This window comes from Rutilus rutilus, assembly GCF_951802725.1.
Source record: "Rutilus rutilus genome assembly, chromosome: 3".
Lineage (NCBI taxonomy): Eukaryota > Metazoa > Chordata > Actinopteri > Cypriniformes > Leuciscidae > Rutilus > Rutilus rutilus.
The window spans coordinates 22,025,087-22,051,544 of record NC_140211.1 but is presented as its reverse complement, the minus strand read 5'-3'; the positions used below and the strand labels follow the sequence as shown (position 1 = coordinate 22,051,544).

The window sequence follows — 26,458 nt, the reverse complement described above, 5'->3', positions numbered from 1 at the left end:
AAGGCGACCTTTTAACATGCTGATAATTGCAGTGCCCTGATGTCCTTTTGTATCTTTTGAAAGTCATGTTGTAAATAACATATTACCATTGCATGTATTACTGTCCGTCACTTTGATGAGTTGTATGGTCTTTTGACCACAGTCACACAGGCCTGTCGGCACCTCGTCATTCCAGACAGTCACACTTGCGGTTGCATGCTGACAACTGCATGAAAGGCTTCAGCTGGAGATACGACATGAAAGAAAGTTATTTGCAGTTCTTGTAATGACTCTATATTCGCATCGGCTTTCTTCTAATCTAAGTGTGAATCCAGGAGGATCTGCCACAGCTTAATCACAAATGAACTGGAATTATCAACCACTGTGATGCTGTGTTGTGTGATTTAAGTATTTCCTTGTAAATCGAATAACCACTTGGACTATTTGGATATGCATTTTATGTATGACGTGTTTCACAGCAAGATATTATGACATCTCAACATGGCCAACGCAAATAAATGCGTGTGGAGTGGACTACGTGTGCGCTGTCACTCTCTCAATGGCACATTCCATTGGCATTCTGTGAGGGGTGGGAAGTCTGCGTCGCGGTTAAGATCTGTAGTCTGTCTGGAGTCACAAACCAAAGATAAGAGCTGTCTGACAGGGTCCTTGACCTATAACGAATACTGTGAAATCCCGCGTGTATAGCAACTTTTTAGTAGGCTAGTTTATTTTCGCACAAATACAAAGAATGAGAAAGCAAACATTTTTAAAAAGGGGAAACACACAAACAAGTAGGCCTATTCTCTTCCATACAAATTCACAAACTTAAATGAAGAAGCTGCAGTTAATAATAATAATAATAATAAATAATATGTGACACTGGTGATTTATTTTAATGTTTTATTAATCTGGTCAGATAGGATATTTATTTGCTAGTAATGTCGTAAGCAGACAGGTTACACGTAAATAGAAAGAATGCTTATTCTATTAATTTATTTGTGATTTTATAAAACTTTCCCATTTTAAAGGGATATTTCACCCAAAATGAAAATGCTGTCATGATTGACTCACCCTCCTGAGTTAATACTTGGATTCCCCCTAGCGGTCTGTGTTACAAAATTCAGGGAGGAAAAAAAGAAAGAGAAAGAAAGAAAAGGAGAGGTGACATTGACAACAATCTAATCGAATAACTTAAGACAAAATGTAAATAAACTGAAACCTACACGGTCTTTAAACATGTTTGAGATCGTGTAGGCAGGCCTATACTATTCACCCCAGCAATAAAACATTTAAATCGAATATGGCTAGATTAATGCTTACACTTAATATTTAAAATTGAATTAATTTTTTAATGTAAGCAATTATTTTAAATTACTTTAATTAGTAATACTGTTAAATATTTTTAAAAGTTATTAAAAAGTTATTATTTTCGACATGAGACATTTATTTTGAAACGAAAGGAGCTTTAATATTTGCCCGGATGTAGTATGCTGTAATCGCATAATCGCCGTAGAAGAGCATCTGATCTGTATATTATAAATCACGCAACGAGAGCCGTGTAAATTATCTAGAGATCCGTAAACCAGCATTGATTTCGTTTATGTCCTGTGTTTCATTGTGTTTTCCGGACACGTTATTGTTGCATCAGATACAGGAAAATGGCAAGCACGGGAGATATAGGTAATATTTCTCTATTTACTTATTTCACTTTTCTTGCGATGGAACAGGCATGATGTATGCTACTGAACATTAATGCGTGCTCGTTCTGTTAGACCTGTTTAAAGTAATTCATTAATGTTGGTTCTATTCAAACCTGCAGCTGTTACAAGATTTGTCCCACTATTTATTCTACTATTTTACTGCTCTTAACATAAACATGTAATGTTATATGTGGCAACATCCCAGAGTCTCTCCTATTGCTGTTTCACTGTCTGTCATATTGTTTTATTAGCGCCGTGTCTGAATATTGCTTTGACAGTTAAGATGAAATCAGACAGCCGAAATAGTGAAACACATTATGACACATAAGGAGTGAAATAATTTCATATTTAACTAGAGGTGGGAGTCGAATGGAATTGACCTCTTCCGGTTCCTTGACGTTTACATAAATTATTCTGTGATCGTGGGTATTTTTGTGAAAGAAATGCAGCCTGTTACAAAATAATGAGATCATTATCAGATTTCATCATAATATTTTTTCAGAACATACACAGACACACATGCAAATAAGTCAGATGTATTCATCCTCAACTGTTTCATAAGGGGTTTTAATTTAATGAGGAAAAGATTCATAATAATCTATATCCTTTTTTTTTGCTCTTTCCCATGTTGCACATATTCCGCAGAATTGTGTCATGTATTGTTTTTTTTTTTTTTTCACAACAGTACCTTAATCAGTGTTATTGTAGCATTATTTATATACTATTATATTTGTACTATTTGGAGTTAGCTTTTATTTCTTATATTTTCCCAATTTATTTTTAGTTTAAGTTTTATTGATTTAGTTATGGGCTTTTGTCATTTTTATTATTATGATTTTAATTATTATGATTTTTTTTATATATATATTTAAAATATAAAAAAATTAATTCAGTAAATGTTTTGTCATTTTAGTACTTTAAATTTGTTATTTCATTTCAGTTGGTTGCCAAGGCAACATTTCTCATTTTCATTTCAGTTTTTCATCTATTTTCTTAATTTTTTTTATTTTAGCAAATATTTCACTTAACGAAAGGATTTTTTTATAGTTTTACACTACTTTTAGCGATAACAAAAACAATTTTAATTTCAGTTAATTTCAAAACAATGTAATTGAAGTTACCCTCAATTATACAATTAATTGACATATTTGTTGTCCAAAAGTGTGTGATCAGATTATTACAGTTTTATGTTTCAGAGGAGTGAGGTTAGAAAGGATTACAGGTGTCATCACAGGCATTCTCTACGGGCCCCTTGCTCATTTCTAATGTCTGCTCCTCTATGTGTTTATGTGTGTCTATGCCCTTTTGTTTTCCCAGCCTTTGATTATGGCTTCTTACTGCGCATAAGTGAGGATGCTCGCAGGGTTGAGGCTCTGAATGAGTACTTGAGCAGTCGCAGTTACCTGGCTGGCTACGGGCCTTCGCAGGCGGATGCAGAAGCCTTTGCGCTTCTATGTGGGCCTCCACCTGAGCGGCATATCCACGCCCTGCGCTGGTACAAACACATAGCCGCCCTGAAGCCCCAAACGAATGACCAGACCTCAGAATGCAGCAGTGAGTAGACAGAACTCCCCCTGTCATAGTCAGGGTGCATGAACGTAGGTTGTAGCTGAATTGTGAATTGTGCATTTTGTACTTCAAGTTAGTGGTTTCTGTGCTAAGGACGTCTGCAGAATGTGTTGCATGAGTCTGAGGGTTTTTTGGTGTGTTAGTATACATAAGCTGAGGTGTTGACAGGAATCTGACAAGGAGCGTAGTCAAAACGAGACAAGTTTGTTCTGAACAGGACCGTAATGAGTTGAGGTGGTGACTCGTCCACATTGAGGTGTTTGTGGTTTTAAACAGCTTTTTCTCTAATGTGCAATGTTCAGTTTGCACATTGTTTGTTTCATTTTCACTTTGTGAATGCATCACCTTTTTCTATACATGTTTCATGTTTTCTATGAGAAGAAACCTCATCATATACTTTTGCAGCAGGTGTGCAACAACAGTTATTTCCCATAGTGCACCTGTTGTTTCGACACAAAGGCTGGATAGTTTTGGGATTGGTTACTATAAATGAATCTATAACTCTGACTCATTTTTGTATGAAACAAAGTCATTTTGGTTAAAAAAAAGTGTCTCTTGTTTTTCAGCAAAGGGAAAGCGGGTGCAGCCACCATGGTCTCCCCCACAAGGAACAGACATTTCAAAGTTGCGTCTTTACAACAGCCTCACACGGACCAAGGTACGAAAGATAAAACAACATGGCTTCAACTTTATACTATACTTTTCCCTTACTACAGAATAATATTACCATTCAATACATTTTTCAAAAGTTTGGGGTCAATAGTACATTTTTATTTAAGAAATTAATTTATTCAGCAGGGATGCACTAAAGTGATCAAAAGTGACAGTAAAGACATTTACAATGTTACAAAACACTTCTGTTTTAAATAAATGCTGTTCTGTTGAACTTTGTTCATCAAATAATCCTGAAAATATGTGTACCGTTTCCACAAAAAATATTGAGCAGCACAACTTTGTTTTAACATTGATAAAAATAAGAACTGTTTCTTGAACACCAAATCAGCATATTAGAATCAATCATTTCTGTGACACTGAAGATTGGAGAAATTATGCTGAAAATCTAGCTTCGCCATCTCACCAGGAAGCCTTGGTGAGCATAAGAGACTTGTTTCAAAAACATTACAAAGATTTTACCCCAGACTTTTGAATGGTAGTGTACATGAAAATCTCCAGAATTCATTGTTGTTTGCATTGCCAGTAATGAGTAATCAGTAAAGTTGCTGGTTGGCAAATTGGTATCTTTGCTGGTTAAAAAAATGCCTTGTCCGTTCTGTTCTTTGTTGTTATTGTCAGAGGTGTATATTGGATGCTGACAATAAACTGCCAGTATCATTCATACCTGTTCTGTTTTATGTCTTCTAGGAGGTGTTTGTACCACAGAAGGGCAACAGGGTTTTGTGGTACTGCTGCGGCCCAACGGTGTATGACGCTTCTCACATGGGCCATGCCAGGTGACATATTCCCCATCCATTCATAGATGTTTCTTTGTTTTCAGTGTCCCCCAGCTGTTCAAAACAGCCCAATAGACAGAACAACAGTCAATGAAAAGGCTGAAACAGACATTCAGCCATTCAATCTGAGCTAAGGATTTGTTAGTGTGTGCATGTGAGGCTGTAAACCAAATCAGAAAGCACTTTGAGCTATTGTGTTTGAATATGGTTTGGTGAAAGACCGAGAGAACACAGAAAGTTTTTCATCCAAGGCCCTTGCTGCATGTTTGATGTACAGTATCAGTTCTCTGTATTTCATGAGGATTCAGTGTCCTTGTTCTTTCAGGTCCTACATATCTTTTGACATACTCCGGAGAATACTGAAGAATTATTTCAAATATGACGTCTTCTACTGTATGAATATCACAGATATTGATGACAAAGTAAGAGCAGTGCTTACAGAGTCTTTTTTAACCTCTTTAACTCTTTTGGTCATATAAAATGAATCTAAGTGTCACATGCGATACAGTTTTCTCAATATACGATCATCGGTGTGACTTCTTCGTTTCAGATCATCAAAAGAGCCCGACAGAACTACTTGCTGGAGCAGTACATAGAGAAGAAGCCCAGTGCCTCTCAGATCCTGCAGGATGTGTTAGCAGCCCGAACGGTGAGGGAAAAACGACATCACTCATGCAGTGAAGTGAACGCAAGGGATAGTTTGGACAAAATAAGTACGGTTATTATCTACTCAGACTTGTGGGGTTCAGTGCCATTATTCGTTTTCTTTTCTGTGGAACTTAAAAAGGTTTGTTTTTTCAGACCCTGAGAGAACCTAAAGTCCGAAGTCACCATGATATCAAAATGGACCATACTACTAATGAAATATTTAGGGTTTATTATAAATCTTTTAAAACAGGGTTCACCAATCTCGGTCCTGGAGGGCCGCTGTCCTGCAGAGTTTAGCTCCAACCCCAATTAAACACACCTGAACCAGCTAATCAAGGTCTCACTAGGCATACTAGAAACTTTCAAACAGGTGTGTTGGAGCTGGTTGGAGCTAAACTCTGCAGGACACCAGGACCGAGATTGGTGAACCCTGTTTTAAAAAGTGCCCCCGTAATGTTTAATCAAAAATATACTGTAAATGTTCCTTTTCCCTCACAATGACATTTCTTCTCTGATTATTACAGCAACCTGTCACTCACATGAAAAGATCACAGTAAAAAACAATTCATCAGTCCAGTCTGTTCCCATGGGACAAAATCAAGTCCTGCCCTACACTTTTTTTTTTTTTTTTTTTTTTTAAGAATATGTTTCACTCAATATAGAAGTCACAATAGAGAAGACGGTTACAATGATCATTTCATGCTGAATTTAAAATTGTCAGAAATACAGTTAAATTAGAATTATTTTCTGTAAATTAGCAGTTTTTAACCAGAAGGATTTAGCAAACTTCCAAGGGTGCTTAAATATGACTTAAACTTATTATTTTTTAAAATCTAACTTGATTAAAATGCTTAAATCACAAATAAACCAAGATGGGTTTTTTTTTATTGATGAACACAACGAATCAGGATCTTGTTTAATCACAACGAATCAGGGTCTTGTTTGATCACAAAATGAATTGTGGGTAGGTATTTTTGATATATCAACATTCCTTGTTTCTGTTAATGTAAAGTTTGAGAACAAGCAGCATTGTTATAATTACAGCAGGAATACCAAAGGAAATATATTAGCCAATATATTTTGAAAATTGAAAATTGTGTTGAACAATGGGTGTCCTTCAAGTCAAAAAGGTTGAAAACCTGTGCTCTAAATGAAACTATTATGAATACACTTTTCTTCTAATAGTTCAGATCTGTCTCCAGTTATCACTAAACTCATTATTATCACTGCCTTATGGTGGCACAAACCTTCCAAGTGAACATTAACAAGGTAATAAAGATTTATACGTACTGCTGAAGTACTGGCAGAGCTGCTGTTAACTAATGAAAATAAATGATTTTGCTTAAGAGGTTTAAGCAGCTCTGAAGACAAAATAAAAGTATGACTACCTCAAACCCTCTAGACAGTTAGTTACTGGCCTTCCTACAAATGTTTGCATAGCTTTCATCTCGCTCTCCATCACTGTGCTTTAATGTAATTTGGTTTTATTGTGTTTAGCCTTTTAAAGCCAAGCTTGCTGAGACTACTGACCCAGATAAGAAGCAGATGCTGGAGAAGCTGGATGCAGCTGTGGACGCTGCCCTGGGTCCCCTGCAGATGGCAGTGCAGAGCAACGCTGCGGGCCATTCACTCCAGGATCACGCACAGGTAGATGATTCGCACAGCGTTTTAAAAACACATATGTGACCTAGTTTGATCAGGGCCATGTCTGAGGCATTCTGTTCCATATCATTTGGCTGATGATATCCTGTGCCGCATCTATCAAACTTGTATTTGTAATGTAATTCTTAAACCGACTTCTCTTCTTCTTTTTTTTAATGGTTCTCATTTTTAGGTCTTATTGGAGGAGGCCAAGGATCTTTTGTCAGAATGGTTAGACTACCAATTTGGGAGCCAAGTGACAGAAAACTCAATCTTCTCTTTGTTGCCAAAGTACTGGGAGGGAGAGTACCATAAAGACATGGAAGCCCTCAATGTGAGTGAACTTGTACTGATGGGAAATTCAATAGCTTTAAAATGACCCAACTATGACTTACATTTATATAGTTCAAATGTTTGGGGTCAGTACGATTTTTTGGTAACAATTTATTTTAAGGTGACGTAGTTGCACGTTACTACATGTAATTAATATAGTAATAACAGTAAATTATGCATAATTACAAGTAACTAACCCTAAACCAAACCCTAACCGTAACTTTATAGTAAGTACATGTAGTTAATTAATATTACTCAGTACTTATTTCAATAAGTACAATGTAACTATGTCACCTAAAAATAAAGTGTAACCGAGTTTTTTAATGTTTTTGAAAGCAGTGTCTTATGCTCACCAAGGCTGCATTTATTTGCTAAAAATCAGAATCAGAATCAGAATCAGAAAGAGCTTTATTGCCAAGTGTGCTTGCACCCACAAGGAATTTTTCTTGGTACTGAAGCTTCCAGTGCACATATACAAATACAAATACAACAAGAACATAGTAATACAAATTCTAAGAATGAAAATATATAAAAAATAAATAAAAATAGTATAAAAGTAAAAAAGTAGGGTCACAGTTGGGTTTAGTCTGAATAAACATTTACAGATTATGAACATATTTACAGTATTTTGAGTAGTATGAATAATATAAATATCACCTGAATTAGAGAATATTACACTAGACAGTGGGAGTCTAGCGCATGTTACAGATTATAAACATATTTACAGTATTTTGAGTAGTATGAATAATATAGATATACATATCACCTGAGTTTATTGCACTAGACAGTGGGAGTATTGCACTTACAGGCATATGCTTTGGGGGGCATGTTAAGTGTTCAGAAGGGAAATGGCCTGTGGGAAGAAACTGTTCCTGTGCCTGGAAGTTCTTGTGGCCAGTGATCTGTGTCGCCGTCCTGACGGTAACAGTTCAAACAGGGGGTGTCCAGGGTGAGTGGAGTCTGTGATGATTTTACCTGCTCTCTTCCTCACTCTGGAAGAGTACAGGTCCTGGAGGGTTGGCAGGGGGGCACCAATAATCCTCTCTGCAGTCCGGACTGTCCGTTGTAGTCTCCTGATGTCCGATTTGGTAGCTGAACCAAACCAGACAGTGATGGAAGTGCTTAAGACAGACTCAATGACGGCTGAGTAGAACTGGATCAGCAGCTCCTGTGGCAGATTGAACTTCTTCAGCTGGCGAAGGAAGTACAGTCTCTGCTGGGCCTTTTTCACAATGGAGTCAATGTGATTTGCCCACTTCAGGTCCTGGGAGATGGTAGAGCCCAGGAACCTGAATGACTCCACTGCTTCCACAGTGCTGTTCATGATGGTGAGAGGGGGGAGTGCTGGGGTGTTTCTCCTGAAGTCCACGATCATCTCCACTGTTTTGAGTGTGTTCAGCTCAAGGTTGTTATAGCTGCACCAGACAGCCAGCTGTTCAACCCCCAGTCTGTAAGCAGACTCGTCACCATTTTGGATGAGACCGATGACAGTGGTGTCGTCTGCAAATTTCAGGAGCTTGACAGAGGGGTCTTTAGAAGTGCAGTCATTAGTGTACAGGGAGAAGAGCAGTGGGGAGAGAACGCACCCTTGGGGGGCGCCAGTGCTGATGGTGAGGGTCCTGGATGTGAGTTTCCCCAGTCTCACTAGCTGCTGCCGGTCCGTCAGGAAGCTGGAGATCCACTGACAGATTGTGGATGGCATGGAGAGCTGAGTCAGTTTGGCTGTGAGAAGATCAGGGATGATGGTATTGAAGGCCGAACTGAAGTCCACAAATAAGATCCGTGCATAAGTCCCAGGTCTGTCAAGATGTTGCAGGATATAGTGCAGTCCCATGTTGACTGCATCATCCACAGACCTGTTTGCTCTGTAAGCAAACTGAAGGGGATCCATCAGGGGTCCGGTGATGTCCTTCAGATAGGCCAACACCAGTCTTTCAAACGACTTCATGACCACAGACGTGAGAGCGACAGGTCTGTAGTCATTAAGTCCAGTGATTTTAGTTTTTTTGGGAACCGGAATGATAGTGGAGCGTTTGAAGCAGCAGGGAACTTCACACTGCTCCAATGATCTGTTGAAGATCTGCGTGAAGACTGGGGCCAGTTGGTCAGCACAGGCTTTTAGACAAGCAGATGAGATGCCGTCTGGGCCTGAAGCTTTCCTAGTCTTCTGTTTTTTGAAGACTCTGCTCACGTCCTCCACACAGACCTTAAGCTCAGGTTGGATGGCAGAAGGGGGGAGGAGAGGGGTTGCAGGAGGTGATGGTGGATGTGTGAAGTGCACATCAGGGCGGGTGTGAGGTGTGAGTCTGGGCTTCTCAAACCTGCAATAGAATGCATTAGCCGCGTTTCCACTGTCGGGCCAGGGCCGGGCCGTGCTAGTGCGTGCCAGGGCCAGTCGCGTTTCCACTGTCACTTCCGGGGCTTGATCGGGGCTTACTCGGGGCCAACGGCCAGGATTTCTGGCCCGTCGAATACCTTGGGCCAAAGCGGGCCAGCTCGGGCTAGAGGAGTGGTTACCAACAGAGGAGGAGTTTACCGTTGGGAGACGGCAGCGCCGGATGATTCTGTCAGCATTTAAGACTTAAAAATAAAATAATTTAAATCGCGTTCATGTTTGAATGCCTTCTGTTTGTGATGCAAAAGACTATGCGCGCTAGCCGTTACCATAGTAAACATAGTAAACGCTTGAAGATACACATAGTAAAAAAAAAACATAGCGAATGCTTGAAGAAATCAGACCAATCTTAAAGGCTATCACAGTCATGTTTTTATTTGATCTGTCATAGCCTACGTCTCGTCTCTTTAAACCGGACTATCAAAAAATAAAGTAACTTTTTTTTTCGGGAGCTTCCTCTGTTTCTCTGACTGAAAATATCTGTATGGGAGTCGAGAGAGTGCTAAAGCTCCTCAGGTCGTATGGCATATATTTGTAGAAATTATAATTTTTTCTAAATGTGATGGATTATGTCCTGTAACTAAGTTACCAGATAAAGAAACAGACGCGACTGAAAAAGTAAGTGTGCATGTCCTCTTTCTTTTGTGAAATAGACCTAACGGTAATTTATTTCTGAGTGACTAATGTGCAATTTTTACATAAATTAATTCATTATGATCAATGTATCACTTTTTATTGTAAACCTGTGGTAAAACATCGATGCTTGGGTTTTAAATATTCAAGTAGCTGCTAAACAAACAAACAAAAAAAAGCTAGCAAACGGCCGCTTTTATCGTGTTTGTTTTCAACGCTGTTTCCAGTGATATCTGATTAGTTTTCTGATAAAACTTCCATTTGTTGGTGAAATGATGGGTTAGTGTGACGTTGTCCCAGAGAGGCGTGTTACGGGCGTGTTTTAGTGAAGCGCTGTGGAGCTTCTGGCCCGACAGTGGAAACGCATGCCCGGTGCTATTGGCCCGAGGCTATTAGCCCGGCACGGCCCGTTTAAAGCCCTGGCCCGGCCCTGGCCCGACAGTGGAAACGCGGCTATTGAGAGTGTCAGCCAGTTGTTGATTCTCCACAGATGGGGGGGATGGTGATTTGTAGTTGGTGATGTTCCTCATGCCTCTCCAGACTGATGCCGGGTCGTTGGCTGAAAACGTACTCGGTTACCTAACGTAACCTCTGTTCTCTCTAGAGAGGGAACGAGTATTGCGTAAGTTTAGCTTACGCTACGGGTAAAGTCATCTTTTCTCGAGATATGAAGCCAAAAATTATCCTTAATTTTTATATCTTGTCAACGCAGTGCGGCAGCAAGCAGACCTAGAGCAGGCAATCTAGCGTGCTGATAGGCTGCTCTGCGGCAACTGCAGCAGCCTATCACTGAGCCCTTGGCGTGACGTCACGCCCAATGAGCGCGAGCAGCGCGCCTACGCGTCACGGCCCGAGGCGGGGCGTGGCAGAGGGTATAAATATGGGCTGAGAGGCTGCTTTCACTGGTTTTTGTCGCAGAAGCGAGAGAGCTCGTGGCGCGAGCACGGCGGATTACGCAATACTCGTTCCCTCTCTAGAGAGAACAGAGGTTACGTTAGGTAACCGAGTACGTTCTCTTACGAGAGGTTCTCTCGTATTGCGTAAGTTTAGCTTACGCTACGGGAACTCCCTTGTCAACGCCGTGCGCGCCCGGCATCCACTGAATGAGTCCCAGGGAAGCCCGGGGAACACGAGAGTGTGAGCCGGGCGGCCAATGATATGGCTAGCGCAAGTACATAAGCACATAGTGGGGGGAACAGAACGGCGCGGCCGGTCTGACTAACCAACCCTATATTGTACAGCTCAACCAGGAGGGCTAAATCAAACAGCAGTAGCCCGCGCACAGAAGTGGGCCGGCATACGCGAGATTTAGACTGATAAAAGTTTAGCCTGCAGGGCGGGAACTTCTAGATTGTAAAATCTAACAAATGTAGACGGGGAGGCCCAGCCCGCCGCCGTACAAATGTCATGAATAGAAATTCCGCTAGACCAAGCCCATGACGAGGCCATGCCTCTAGTAGAGTGGGCTCTGATGCCCAAAGGGCATTGCAGGTCTTTAGACGCATAAGCAGCTGCAATAGCGTCCACTATCCATCTGGACAGAGTGTGTTTCGAGGCGGCGAGACCCTTGGTGCGCCCACCAAACGAAACGAAAAGCTGCTCCGAGCGCCTCATGGCGGCGGAGCGCGTAAAGTAATTTCTCAGCGCTCTGACAGGGCAAAGGAGATTACTGTCGACTTCGCTGCCGGTAGCCGGCAAAGCTGAGAGAGAAATGACCTGTGCTCTGAAGGGTGTGCCCAACACTTTGGGGACATAACCGTGTCTCGGTTTGAGAATGACTTTAGAGTCATTAGGTCCGAACTCGAGACATGCCGCGTTAACTGATAACGCATGCAGGTCACCCACACGTTTGACTGAAGACAGGGCTATCAGAAAAACGGTTTTGAGCGTGAGGTATTTCATATCCACAGTTTCCATGGGTTCAAAGGGATGCGCTTTCATGGCCTCTAAGACCAGGGAAAGATCCCAAATAGGAACCGAGGGGGGTCGCGGGGGGTTCATCCTCCTGGCTCCTCTAAGGAAGCGGATAATGAACTCATTCCTCCCTAATGCGCGGCCCAGCGCCGAGTCGGAAAAAGCTGATATGGCCGCAACATATACTTTGAGCGTGGAGGGGGACCTGCCCATGTCCAACAGCTCTTGGAGGAAACAAAGCACACGCGACACCTCACATGTTTGTGGATCCAGCCCTTGGGCGGTGCACCATTTATTAAACACAGACCATTTAGATGTGTAGAGCCGCCTCGTAGAGGGAGCTCTAGACTGTGTGATCGTGTTCACAACCCCTATTGGCAAGTCAACGGGTATCCGTTGACTACCCATACATGCAGAGACCAGCGCTCTGGATGAGGATGCCAGATCGAGCCGCGGGCTTGAGAGAGAAGGTCTCTTCTCACCGGTATCGGCCAGGGGGGTGTGTCCGCCAGCCGTATTAGATCTGGGAACCACGTTTGATTCTCCCAATACGGGGCTATGAGGAGCACCGTGTGGCGCGCTTCCCTGATTCTCCCGATGACTTGTGGCAGCAGAGAGACAGGGGGAAAAGCGTAAAGCGGGCCGCTGGGCCAGGTCTGGGCCAGCGCGTCCTCGCTCTTGGAAAAGAACCGTGGGCAGTGCGCATTGTCTTTTGACGCAAAGAGGTCGACTTTCGCTCTGCCGAAACGGCGCCACAGTGACTGGACTGTTTGGGGATGCAAAGACCACTCGCCCAGGGGAACGTTGTCCCTGGACAGTCTGTCTGGACCCTCGTTCAGGAGACCCGGCACATGCGCGGCTCTCAGCGAGCGCAGTGAGTGCTGAGCCCACACCAGGAGGCGTTCCGCCAGGGCGCAGAGTGTTTTGGATCTGACACCGCCCTGACGGTTCACATAGGCTACCACTGACATGTTGTCTGTGCGGACTAGTACATGGTGGCCCTGTAGGTATGGGAGGAAGTGCTTGAGCGCTTTCTCGACCGCCAGCATCTCTAGACAGTTTATATGAAGGTGACTCTCCTGGTCTGACCAAGGGCCATAGACCGGTCTGCCCTCTAATAGCGCTCCCCAACCTAGGTTGGACGCATCTGTCGAGACAACTTTCCGGTGCGAGACAACTCCCATCGTCACTCCCGTGCGATACCATTCGGCTGCTAGCCAGGGCTGCAGGGCTGAAACACAGCCATGATTCACTCTGACTCGTAAACAGCCGGCCGTCCAGGCTCGGTGAGGCACTCGCGCTTTCAGCCAGCGTTGAAGCGGGCGCATGCGCAGTAAGCCCAGCTGGAGCACTGCTGCAGCTGAGGCCATATGCCCCAGGACTCGCTGGAATGTCCTCAGCGGAACCCGACTGCCCGTCTGGAAAGACGCGGCGAGATGTCGAATGCGGCGCGCGCGCTGCTCTGACAATCTGGCCGTCATAGCCACCGAGTCCAGTTCTATTCCGAGAAAGGAAGTCGACTGGCGGGGCAGTAATGAGCTCTTGGTCCAGTTGACTGAGAGACCCAAGCATTCCAGATGGCTGAGAAGCGCTGTTCTGTGAGACAAAAGCTCTGCCTCTGACTGCGCGAGAACTAGCCAGTCGTCCAGATAATTCAGTATCCGCATTCCTTGTCTCCTCAGAGGAGAGAGAGCCGCGTCCATGCACTTCGTAAATGTACGGGGTGCTAAAGATAGACCGAACGGCAGGACGGTGTACTGATATACCCGACCGTCGAAGGCGAATCTCAAGAATGGCCTGTGACGGGGTATTATCTGAATCTGAAAATATGCGTCCTTTAGATCGAGAGAGATGAACCAGTCTCCCGGGCGAATTTGCGCGAGGATTTGTCTGGTTGTGATCATTTTGAACGGCCGTCTCATGAGGGCTTTGTTCAAATGTCTCAGATCTAAAATAGGTCTCAGCGCTCCGTCCTTCTTGGGTACGAGGAAATAACGGCTGTAAAAGCCCGACTCGCTCAGAGAAGGATGCACCTGTTCTATAGCCCCTTTGTGCAGCAGCTTTGCTATTTCTGCCTGAAGCAGATGCGCTACTTCTGTATTCACTCTCGTCTCTGTCCGTGCCAGAAAGCGCGGGGGACGGCGAGCGAATTGAAGCGAATAGCCGTGCATTATAGTATTCAGCACCCATTCTGACACGCCCTGGATAGCTTGCCATGCTTTCGCACACATAGCTAGGGGTCGAATGATCTCTGGGTTCGGATCGCCGCGTTGGGCGGGATGGGGAACCTCTATCAGAGAGGACGGGGCGGCGCGCGCGCTGCCGGTGCTCGAATACGGGGGCTCGCGAACAATGGTGACTGGCTGTACAGCACATAACGGCTCGGTCACTGGGGACGGGGCACATTCTGATGCTAGAAACCCGTGGCGCGAGAGCGGGATGGGGTTTAACGTGTTTGTTAGTAAGTGCGCGCGCTCGTGAGCGGGCACAGGGCTTACATATGCAACACGGCCAGTGTAAGGGAGCTTTAGAGGATCTGCATCCCGGGATAACTGTGTGACAGAGCGGGCAGTGGGTAGGTGTGGGCACGGGAGGGTGGGCACATTCTCTACCTTTAGCACTCGAGCGGCGCGTGCCCGCTTTATAAGAGTGCGCTCTGTGAGCGTTACCGGGGAGATCGTGTTTGCGTGTAGTGGTGAGCACTGGGGCGTGGGCACATATTCTACACTCATGACACCTTCGGCGTGAGCCGGAAAACCCGAAACCATACTCTTTATGAGATTTCTCTGGGTCGCCGTGAAAACGGCGTTTGTGTGCAGGCGAGAGAGTTGTATTACTGGCTCGTTGGCTGCGATGTAAGCTGCTGCAGTAGCCTTTTCTAAGGGGACTGACAGAGCTGGGCGCTTTGATGGCGGTCCGGCCGCAGCGGGACTCAGCCATCTTTTCCTCCTTGCAGCCGCTAGGAGGACTTCGCGGGCTCAGGCTTGAGCGTCACCTTGGGCCGGGGTCCCCGAGGGGGAGGCGGTCTGTGACGGCTGGTTGAGCGCGATCTAGGGCGGCCGCCCTGTCGTCGCTGCGAAGACGGAGGCTGGGCAGAGCGCTGAGACGAGCTTCGTGCAGGAGGCTGATTCTGAGAGCGGCCTGCAGAAGAGCTCGAGCGGCGGGGCAGGAAGAGATTCATCGCCTGCGACGCCTTCTGCACCTCCGAGAAGCGATCGACGATCCCGGCGACCGCTGGGCCGAACAGGCCGGTGGGAGAGAGCGGTGCGTTGAGAAACACGGAACGCTCAGATTCGCTCATATCCGCCAGCGTCAACCAAAGGTGCCTTTCGGTGACGGTGAGCGAGGCCATAGATCTCCCGATGGCTTGTGCAGCGGACTTTGTGGCGCGAAGGGAGAGGTCCGTCGCGCTGCGCAGGTCCGTGAGAACGGCGTGATCCGGGCCTTTCTCGTCCAGCTCGCGGAGGAGATCGGCCTGGAGGATCTGGAGCACAGCCATAGAATGCAGGGCGGAAGCAGCCTGGCCGGCGGCGGAAAAGGCGCGGCCGACGAGTGCTGATGTGGTCCTGCAGGCCTTGGACGGCAGGGCAGACTTTGAGCGCCATCTCGCGGATGGCGGGCAAAGGTGCGTTGCCACAGCATCTTCCACCGGGGGAATTTGAGTATATCCCTTCTCGACGGCCCCGTCCACTTGGGAGAGGGTCGAAGAGACCGGTGAGCGGAGTCTAGCGGAGAATGGGGCGTTCCACGACTTAGAGAGCTCAGCGTGGAGCTCAGGCAGGAAAGGTGCTGACCTAGAGGCAGGCGCTGGGCGGCGGCTAGGCAGAAAACACCCGTCGAGTCGGTTAGGCGCGGGCGCCCTCGGTGGGGACCAGTCGAGTCCCAATTGGTCAACCGCTTTGGTGAGGAGGCGGAGAAGTTCCGCGTCGACACTGGCGCGGGACCGGCTAGACTCCTGTGCAGAGGAGGTGGAGCGGAGAGATCCAGACCACTCCTCGCTGTCCGAGGCCAGGAGAGAGCAGCTGTCCGTTAAAGCAGCGTTGTCCGCTTCATCCCCCGAGGCGACGGCAGTGCGGGCGAAGGCCGGCCGCTGCGCGTCGGGAGGGGGGGGAGAGGAAGGAGACAGCGAAGCTCGCGGGAGGGGTTCCGGCGAGCGCTCAGCTGCTGCTGCGGATTCCGGTGGCCTCTGCGAGCGGCGCTTTTTCTTGCGCGGCCCGGTGGAGGCAGACGGAGAGACAGCTGGAGCGTCGAACAAGGCGAGTCGAGCCCGCAGGGTCGACATCGGCAGTTCTTCGCACAGTTCACAGCCGCCCGCCGAGAGGGCGAGGGCGGCGTGGTCCGGTCCCAGGCAGAGAGTGCAGATAACATGGCGGTCTCTGTCGCTGAGCGGAGCTTTACATGAAATACAATGCATAGTGAAAAGGATATATTCGCCGGATAGCGAAGCAGGCAGGGATTGCTGAAGGCGGCGAAGGCGGCCGGCTTCCTCAGGCAGAATCCTCGGCTTGCAAGGCGCTGGTTTCAACGGCGGCTTCCTCGAAGATCAGCGATGCGTAGAGCCTCGCTGAAAAGACAAAAATCAGTGAAAGCAGCCTCTCAGCCCATATTTATACCCTCTGCCACGCCCCGCCTCGGGCCGTGACGCGTAGGCGCGCTGCTCGCGCTCATTGGGCGTGACGTCACGCCAAGGGCTCAGTGATAGGCTGCTGCAGTTGCCGCAGAGCAGCCTATCAGCACGCTAGATTGCCTGCTCTAGGTCTGCTTGCTGCCGCACTGCGTTGACAAGATATAAAAATTAAGGATAATTTTTGGCTTCATATCTCGAGAAAAGATGACTTTACCCGTAGCGTAAGCTAAACTTACGCAATACGAGAGAACCTCTCGTAAGAGAACTGTTTTTTCAGCTTTTCAGAGTAGCTTCTTTTAGCAACTCTGATCTCCTTTGTCAGTTTGTTTCTGGCCTGGTTATACAAGATTGTATCCCCACTTCTGTAAGCATCCTCTTTGGCATGACGAAGCTGTTTGAGTTTCCCAGTAAACCATGGTTTATCATTAGTGAATGATAAGAATGTCCTGGTAGGAATGCATGTATCCTCACAGAAACTGATATATGATGTTACAGTATCTGTGAGCTCATCCAGATCGGTGGCTGCAGCTTCAAAAACAGTCCAATCAGTGCAATCGAAGCAGGCCTGTAGATCCTGCTCTGCTTCGTTGGTCCATCTTTTTACAGTCCTTAATACAGGTTTAGCTGATTTCAGTTTCTGCCTGTAGGTCGGTATAAGATGAACCAAACAGTGATCAGAGAGCCCCAAAGCTGCCCGTGGGACGGAGTGATACGCATTCTTTATCGTGGTGTAACAGTGGTCCAATATATTACTGTCTCTGGTAGGACATGTAACATGCTGTCTATTACTCAAAATAGAGTAAATACAGTGATATTATTGAAATTTAAAATAACTCTTTTCTGTTTTAATATATTTTAAAATGTAATTTATTCCTGTGATGCAAAGATGAATTTTCAGCATCATTACTCCAGTCTTCAGTGTCATATGCTGATTTGCTGCTCAAGAAATATTTTTTATTATTATCAATAATATGACAGTTGTGCTGCTTAATATTTTTGTGGAAACCAAGACAAAATATATTGTGATGTTCATGCTGATGTGTTAAAACTAGCCCGATTCACGATATATCGCTTAACATGTCGGTATCGGCCGATACATGTTCATTTTTAATGTTATCGGCCTGATAAGAAAATTTGGCTGATATATTAAAGCCGATAAATAATGGATTATTTCCTTCAGCCGAGACACATCAGATGCACACTGTTCGCCATGATGGTTTTGAACTGATTGAAATCACTTAAGAAAATCGGTTAAGTGCAACGTGCAGCGCAAGTCTGTCATATAAGCTACATAAAATTATAATGTTCTCATTATAATTGTGTGCTTGGGACATGGCTTTTAATGGGGAGACTTTTGTTTTTGTAATTAGGCTCTCAAAAATTATATAAAAATTTTGATTTATATTTATTGGCCAATATATCGGTTATCGTTATCGGCCAAATTTTTCATATCGGTGCATCCCTAGTAAAAACGTGTTAACTTTGAGCAGTGACAAAAGCCTGTGGTGTTTTTGATTGACAGGTCCTCCCTGCTGATGTTCTCACACGGGTCAGTGAGTACGTTCCGGAGATTGTGGCATTTGTCAAAAAGATTGTGGACAATGGTTATGGGTAAGACTAGAGATGTCTTCTTTCTAGATTGTTTGAGTATTTTGATATTTCATGATATGCTCCTTTTAAAAAAAAAACAATACTTTCCTAGAATGTCTATGAATTAATTTTCTTTCTTTTCTCACAAGATATGAGTCAAATGGGTCAGTATATTTTGACACGGCAAAGTTTGATGCCTGCCCTGCTCATTCTTATGCCAAACTGGTACCAGAGGCTGTTGGAGATCAGAAGGCTCTTCAAGAGGGAGAAGGTACAGGAATAAATTGCAATACATCATTTAAACTGATTTACTCTTTATTTTTCTTTTGCAAGTGGGTCTTTGAAAAGTACAATAAATGTATGCAGTTCAGCTGTCTATCGTTTCCATGGCAACTTGATGTGGAATGGCAATGCAATATTGCCATAAAGCAACTGCCTTGATGCTCACCGAAAGGGCAGAGTTATCAGATAATGCTTATAGCTCGAATCATAATATGAGCAGTGGATACAATGAGCCAGAATCATCTATTGTATAACAGAGCATTAGGACCTAATGCAGTTGCTTGTACTCTGAATTCTTTTCATGAAAAGTGTTGGCTTCAGTGTTCACCTGGATCTTGTATGTTTTTTCTTCTCTTTTTTGCAGGAGACTTGAGTATCTCAGCAGACAGACTCAGTGAAAAGAGGTCACAGAATGACTTTGCGCTGTGGAAGGCCTCCAAGCCTGGAGAACCATCTTGGGATTCCCCTTGGGGAAAGGTGAGTAAGTACACATCAGGCAAAAATGCGTGTTACTTTTGTTAAGTTCAGAAAATGAATAGATGAGTATGATGATTTGGCAGCTTAGTAGGTTTAACATGGTACAACAAAGGTTTGAATGCATCACCCATGTTTTCAAGTTGGGCTGTACATTTACAATTCTGCTGGGGTCGTTACAGGGGAGACCTGGATGGCATATTGAGTGTTCCGCCATGGCTGGATCCATACTGGGAGAGTCTATGGATATCCACGGAGGAGGTTTTGACTTGCGGTTTCCTCATCATGACAATGAGTTGGCACAATCTGAGGTGAGAAAATTACAAGGTCCTTATATGAAGAATATGTCCAGTAGCCATTGCTGAAAAGCTATTATTAGAATCCAGTTAATTTATTCCATAAAGATTAATGCTTCATTCACGTCACTTTGGAATTACCATAATAGTCTTTGTCAGACTTTTAATTAAAGTCCCCCTTTGGTCAATAGTTTTATCCCTTAAAACTCACCTGATCACCAAAATGACATATTTAAACGTTTTTGCCTTAAAAAAAGCTTGAATGTAACTCTAAACCCTTGCCTCATTTAGTATGCGTGGTTTTATTAATATGCAAATTAGCCCACCTCCACTCACTCACACCAGCTCAGAGATCCACTCGTTGACGTGATTGGTTACAAGGTAGTTTGTGACGTCAGAAACACCAGCGATTTCAAACCGCATTTGGTTCACTGCAGGTTTAAGGAGAAAATACTCAGCAATGGTGTTGACTTATGAATTTGCACATGGTTTGTCTTAAAGCATATTAAAAACACCACATAGACATATAAATAACATTAAAAGCTTGATTTTCACCATAGGGGGACTTTAAAACATATTTCTGTTTGATGTGTATGTTATTATAGTCAGTGGTAATAGTTGCTCTTTTTTCTTATTTTACAAGAGCATATAAAGAGGAAATAATAAGGGGGTGATTAAATATTTTGCTGTCATCAACCACAAAGCTGCATACTTTAAAAAAAAAATTTGAGCACTGCCATGTTAACACATTTTTTTCTAGTAAAAAGTCAATCTGAAGACCGATAGTAAAGAACTTGATCCTGGTCCTGGATTCCTGTTTGTCACACCTTTAAAGTTGCAAACAGTATGTGTGGATTCAAGTTTTAACGTCGTATATGTTTGATAGGCTTACTTTGAGAATGATCACTGGGTACGGTATTTCTTGCACACGGGTCACCTGACCATCGCTGGATGCAAAATGTCCAAATCTCTGAAGAACTTCATTACTATCAAAGATGCCCTGGCCAAACATACGGGTAATTATGTTACAATTCAAGTTTTATTAGAATCACTGTGTTATATATTTAGACATCTGCATATGGGTCAACTATTTTTTTTTGGTCTGAATTATGGTTTCAAAAATTTGATTGAAATATTTTTAATTTGAGTTTCATTTTTCAAATTAAAATTATTTTTGAGATTATTATTAAAAAAAAGAATAAAAAAAGATCATATGACAAAAACATAAAAGTACCCCTTTAGACCTTCATGTCTGTGTCTATGTCATACTATGTCATTGACTGTGTAAATGTCATTATGTCTCTTTGTATATATCACACATTTCGTCCTCTTAAATGAAATGGCATGTTTTGTTCAGGTCAAATAGAGTATGCAAAAGAATGATATTAATCTCATAAATTTTGACATTGGAAATGTTCTTAAGCTTTTTTGAAAATAATGATTAAGTAAACTCGCATATATTCAAGGTTCATGGAAATGATTTCTGCTTGATAGATACACTACTTGTCATTTTAAGGGTTATTAAAAAAAATGTTTTTGCAAAGATGTATACATTTTAATACATTTTTCAAAGATGTATTAAAACAACAGTAATTAATGCTAAGATTAGAGACCTTGGCACATCAAATATTTTTTTAGAATTGTTTCCTTATCTCAAGAAATTTATCACAGAACTATGTGAGTTACTGTGTTGTCCATACTTTTTTGTTTGTGTGGTAATTTCGTTCCTCCTTTATACATTTTTCCCTGTAATTATCTGCAAACTACGATAGGATGCCAAAGTTTTGACATTGTGCATTTGTGCTCTGTTTCCTTTTAGCAAGGCAGCTTCGTTTGGCCTTTCTGATGCATACATGGAAAGACACGTTGGATTACTCCAACAACACAATGGAGTCAGCCATCCAATATGAGAAATTCATAAATGTAAGTGAGAAACCAAAAAGGAAGAAAAGGTGGGGGGGGACACCCAAAAATTCATAGTCTATCCAAATGTAATATTTGCCACTTATCAGCATACAGAATCCTCATAAATCCACAATAGGCTTATCTAGATTCCTTCATGAACCCAGAAGGTCGGAGAATAGCAGGTGTCCTTCAGGGCGCATTAATTCTGTCTTGCGCTTCTTTCTTTCTATCAATTACTCTGTCACCAAGGAATATAACATGGGCAGAGCTCCAAATTTGCCTGATACTCACACAGGCAGCTATTAGCATGGGAAGTATGCGAAGGTTACTTATGACTGACCTACATGCTATATTTTCTTAGACCAGCCTCACCCGAACTTGAGGTGTGGATCTTAATGAGACACACCATGTTTTTCCTCTACCCCACTGCGCCGACATAGGCTGTACTTGAGTAAAAATGGAGATGGCTTATTAGAGGGTGATGCAATGAGAGTGCAATTCCCTCAACAGAGTTTGGCTTAAATAAAACTGGAGATGAATAGATATTCTGAGGTCCCAAATTAGAAGTAAAAGCTGTAAATATTCAAACAAAGTAAATTAAAAAGCTGAGGGTGTTGTTCGTGTCTGTACAGAGAGGAATGTTTCATACTTTGTAAACTAAGCACTGTTTTATGAATGGTCTAGAAATAGCTATTTTTTTTAGTTAAATAAATAAAGTGCTTCAAAACTGCCTCAGGAAAGATGTTTATGAATTATGCTTAAAATTAATTTATGCATGCAAGTTCTTTGCTACACTTGAAGTAATAGGACCTGGTGGGTTTTTTATTACTGTGGATTGTCTCAATATGTTGACTCTTAGTATGGTAAAATATTTTTAAAACACTTAAACGAATGAAAGGAATATGATGGATTAAACACAAGCTCTATCAACAGAATATGTGGCTTGTTGTTTATTACCACAGAAAATGCACTATTATTCAAAAGTTTGGGCTCAGTAAGATTTTGTTCATTTTTAGTATGGTAAAATATATATTTTAAATACTTTTGTTCAGAAAGGACACAATAAATTGATCAAAAGTGACTTTTACATGGTTACTTTTTTAATTAAATTTAGCAAGCAAATCTTTTGAATCCTGAAAAAAAAAAAATGGATCACAGTTTCCACAAAAAATATTAAGCAGCCAAGCCATGTTCAGCTGTGATAATGATAGGAATAAATTACATTTTGAGAATTTAACGGTACGGTGTATCAAATATTAGAACAATATGGTGCAATTTAAACTCATCATCTCACAGTTCATTCAGTTCTTATATTATGTTTTCACAGGAGTTCTTCTTAAATGTTAAAGATATTCTGAGGAGCCCGACAGACATCACTGGCCAATTTGAAAAATGGGAAGCTGAGGAGATTGAACTGAACAAAAGGTGATGCATACTTTCCTTACTTTTTAACATTGTCTTTGTCTTGAAAGTAAAGTGTTATCATTAAAGTCATTTGTGTGTATGTGTGTTTGCGTAGCTTCTATGAGAAGAAAACCTCAGTTCATGAGGCGTTGTGTGACAACATAGACACTCGTTCAGCTCTGGAAGAGATGCGGGCTCTCGTCGGTCAGAGTAACACCTACATGGCTGCCAGAAGGAGTGCAAAACTGCCGCCTAACCGCATGCTGCTGGAGAGCATTGCCCTGTACTTGACCAACATGCTTAAGGTAACTTTTTTTTTTGTAAAACAGCTTGACTTTTGACATACTTGAAACCTGGATGCAACAAAGGAACAACTGTTTCTGTATTCGCTGTAATCCTTACCCTATTTGCTACATTAAACCTTAATGTCTAGTCCTTTCTTGAAATCTGCATGAGCTGAGATGCCGGGACAGAACTGAAACTGTGAATGCACAGTGAAGTGCTTGCTAAAGCTGTTTTCTGCTTTGACAGACATTTGGAGCAATTGAGGGAACTGAGCCCATTGGCTTCCCTGTTGGAGGAAACGGTCAGAATGCTGATGTAAGCAACACCACTCAGATCATGTTTGATTCATCAAAGGTTTTCTTTTTAATTAATGTTACAAAGCTAGACTTGTTAAGACATGTTATTAAAGATTCAATCTAATAATGCTTACTTGTGGATTGTAAAGATAATGACTAATCTGTCATTAAATTCTACTTAATCTTTTGGTTTCTGTTTCAGTTGGAGAGCACAGTCATGCCCTATTTGTCAGTGCTGTCGGATTTCAGGGAAGACATCAGAAAAATCTCTAGAGAGAAGAAAGGTAAAACTCTTGCTGTTTATTTATTTATTTATTTATATTTTAGTGTGAATATCTGCTACAGTACAAAGTCATTTGGTTTGTTATAAATTATAGTTTTTTTATGGTTATTGTTGTAGCTATACCTCCAGCAGACATTTGCGTACAATACAGATTGTACTTTTTAAGCAGAAAAGAGAATTCATTAGGAAAATTTGTTTGTGTTCCAGTGACAGAATTGCTGAAGCTCTGTGACGAATTGCGTGATGACACTTTACCTGAGCTGGGTGTCCGACTGGAGGATCGTGATGGTAAAGTAAAGAAATAGAGATTAGCTTAAACTCTGAATGTCATGGAAAATTACAAGTTGTTTTTTTTTTTTTTTTTTTTCTCAAAGGACTCCCCACATCGGTGAAGCTGGTGGACAAAGAAACTCTTCTGAAGGAAAGAGAAGAGAAGAAAAAGGTAATGACAGAATCCGTCTATATTGCCATGTACTATGATCTCTACTTGATATTTTCTGTTTTAGTGGTGTAGATTTTGTATCTCATTTTACATACAGTACTGCCAGTGATGTACTGTTTGTAGTACACCTTATTACAGTAAAAAAATAGCCATTAATCAGATCAAAGTTATCTCACCAATAGGGTAAGGTCAGGTGGTGTGTTTTTTCTGTCAATGGAAAAAAGTTTCTTTCCATCTCAAGCATTACAAAAGAAATGAATCAGATGCAAACCAGGTCATGAAAAATGTATGTAGGTCTTTCGAGCTTGTGAGTGTAAATGCTGGCCTTCTGAATGTATTATAAGGACTCAAGTTGCACAGGTTAATTGTTGTACCTTCTTTGAATTACTCCTTTGAATCTTATATGCATGCTTACAGCTTTGGACACGCTCTGCTGATCCATCATGATCCATCTGAGATGGTCATTGATAAACAATAAACAGTGTTTCTAAAATAAAATGTGTGTGTGTGTATATATATATATATACACACACACACATTTTATTTTAGAAACACTGTTTATTGTTTATCAATGACCATCTCAGGAGCATATATATATATATATATATATGCACTTTTTTGTGCGTGTATATGTGTGTGTAGAGAGAGAGAGAGAGAGAGAGAGAGGTGTGTGTAACTGTTTTATATATATTCCTATAATTTATTCCTGTGGTGTCAGATAATTCTTCAGCCGTTTTCAGTGTCACATGATCCTTCTGCAATCATTATAATATGCTGATTTGGTGGTTAAGAAACATTTCTTCTTATTATGATGTTGAAAACAGTTTTGCTGCTTTACACTTTTGTAGAAACTATGATGTCCATTTTTTTAAAAGTTATATTAAAAGATGATATTACTTATTTTGTTAATTTGGTTCATTTATTTGACATGTTAATGTTACTGTCCTGCATAATACTTATATTGTTTTATGTTTCAAGATGGAAGATGAAAAGAAAAAGAAAAAAGAGGAGGCTGCCAGGAAAAAACAAGAACAAGAGGTGATCAGAGCGATTACAGAAACCACCTGAAACACTCCATAATTTAGTCACCCGTCATGTAGAAAGCCTCTCATGTCTATTGTTAAATATTTTTATATTTAAGAAAGTATGTTCCTGTTAGTCCTCCATTGTTTTTAATTTATTTGTATATTTTTTTGTGATAGATGGCAAAGTTGGCAAAAATGAAGGTTAAACCCAATGAAATGTTCCGTTCAGAGACTGACAAGTACTCCAGCTTTGATGAAACGGTAATGCAAACCATTCAGTCTTCTTTTGTCGTAAGATACACTCTTTTATGTCACACTGCTGTATGTTGAATCTATTTCAAGGTGACTATTAGTCTATAGGGGATAGATGAGTCCTTATGAATTTTTAATCATTTGGTTACATCTATTCAGAAATGCTAATAGTATGTCTGTTCTTTGTATATACAGGGTTTCCCAACACATGATGCTGAGGGGAAGGAGCTCAGTAAGGGACTGACCAAAAAGCTTCGCAAGCTTTACGAGGCTCAGGAGAAGCTGTATAATGAATACCTTCAGTTGACTCAGAATGGGAGCTGAGAACATGAGGCATTGAGTCTGATGCAACCTGCGATCCGCCCATAGTGTCTGTTGTGAACTTGTCTTTTGTTTGTGAAAAGGCAGCAAAACTCAAAAGACCTCATCTGTGAGTTTTGGCTCTAAACTTTGACAAGGTTTGGCAAATCCTTCTGGTCATGGTTGGAGGATTTTTGTTTTCCTGATGCTCTGCAAACATGACTTTGAGAGGTATTTTATGACTGATATTAAGGGTGTATACTTAAAATGTTGTGCTTTTTGCACATGTAGAACAAAGATGCAAGTATATCAGAATTTTTCTAATATGGGTTTGGTAGTTTATATGAAGTATGCAAGAACTATTTAGCTTGTTAATGTGGAAATGGATCAAACATTTAATGTTTTCATTATGGATTTTTAAAATCTGGCTGATCAAGTAGGTGTTTTCTCTGAAACACGGTTTACAAATCAGCTAGTGATAAAAATGATTCATCCAGAATCAAAATATCTCTGATAATACAGGAATGAAGGGACTTCAGGTTTGTAGGTTTACCCCAAATGAAAAATACATAGGAGCACCAGTTATTGTTAGTATTTACATAGTCTTTATAGGAACATGAAATGCCAAAATAAAAAAAGGATATGCTTATTTGTCTCCAATAACTTATTTCTATATATTTTTTCCATAAAGACTTTTTTTTATTTAGTTTACAGTCATAAAATATATGCAC

General features: G+C 42.2%; 1 protein-coding gene across 2 annotated transcripts; it reads left to right on the top strand.

The window, feature by feature from the left end:
• The first annotated feature begins 1,480 nt into the window (after nucleotides 1-1,480).
• On the top strand, nucleotides 1,481-26,376 carry cars1 (cysteinyl-tRNA synthetase 1). 2 transcript variants are annotated; one of them, XM_084404907.1, is made up of 23 exons: nucleotides 1,578-1,662; nucleotides 3,000-3,236; nucleotides 3,818-3,909; nucleotides 4,614-4,702; nucleotides 5,028-5,124; nucleotides 5,253-5,351; nucleotides 6,848-6,997; nucleotides 7,185-7,325; nucleotides 18,416-18,504; nucleotides 18,633-18,754; nucleotides 19,130-19,242; nucleotides 19,422-19,550; nucleotides 20,422-20,551; nucleotides 21,355-21,458; nucleotides 22,768-22,865; nucleotides 22,960-23,149; nucleotides 23,376-23,444; nucleotides 23,628-23,709; nucleotides 23,916-23,996; nucleotides 24,083-24,150; nucleotides 25,129-25,188; nucleotides 25,353-25,436; nucleotides 25,623-26,376. In XM_084404907.1, exons 1-23 carry the CDS (start codon nucleotides 1,641-1,643, stop codon nucleotides 25,749-25,751), a joined length of 2,475 nt encoding a protein of 824 aa, XP_084261033.1. In that variant the 5' UTR covers nucleotides 1,578-1,640; the 3' UTR covers nucleotides 25,752-26,376. The 2 variants fall into 2 exon arrangements, with proteins under 2 accessions (XP_084261034.1, XP_084261033.1); XM_084404908.1 differs by lacking the exon at nucleotides 3,000-3,236 and having other exon boundaries at nucleotides 1,481-1,662.
• The last annotated feature ends 82 nt before the right edge of the window (nucleotides 26,377-26,458 follow it).

Excerpts from the sequence above, each read along its gene's own strand:
- cars1 (XM_084404907.1), top strand. The coding sequence starts at position 1,641 with ATGGCAAGCACGGGAGATATAG. Across the intron at positions 18,505-18,632 it reads ATTGTGGACAATGGTTATGG|ATATGAGTCAAATGGGTCAG; the intron begins GTAAGACTAGAG and ends TTTTCTCACAAG. Across the intron at positions 21,459-22,767 it reads AATATGAGAAATTCATAAAT|GAGTTCTTCTTAAATGTTAA; the intron begins GTAAGTGAGAAA and ends ATGTTTTCACAG.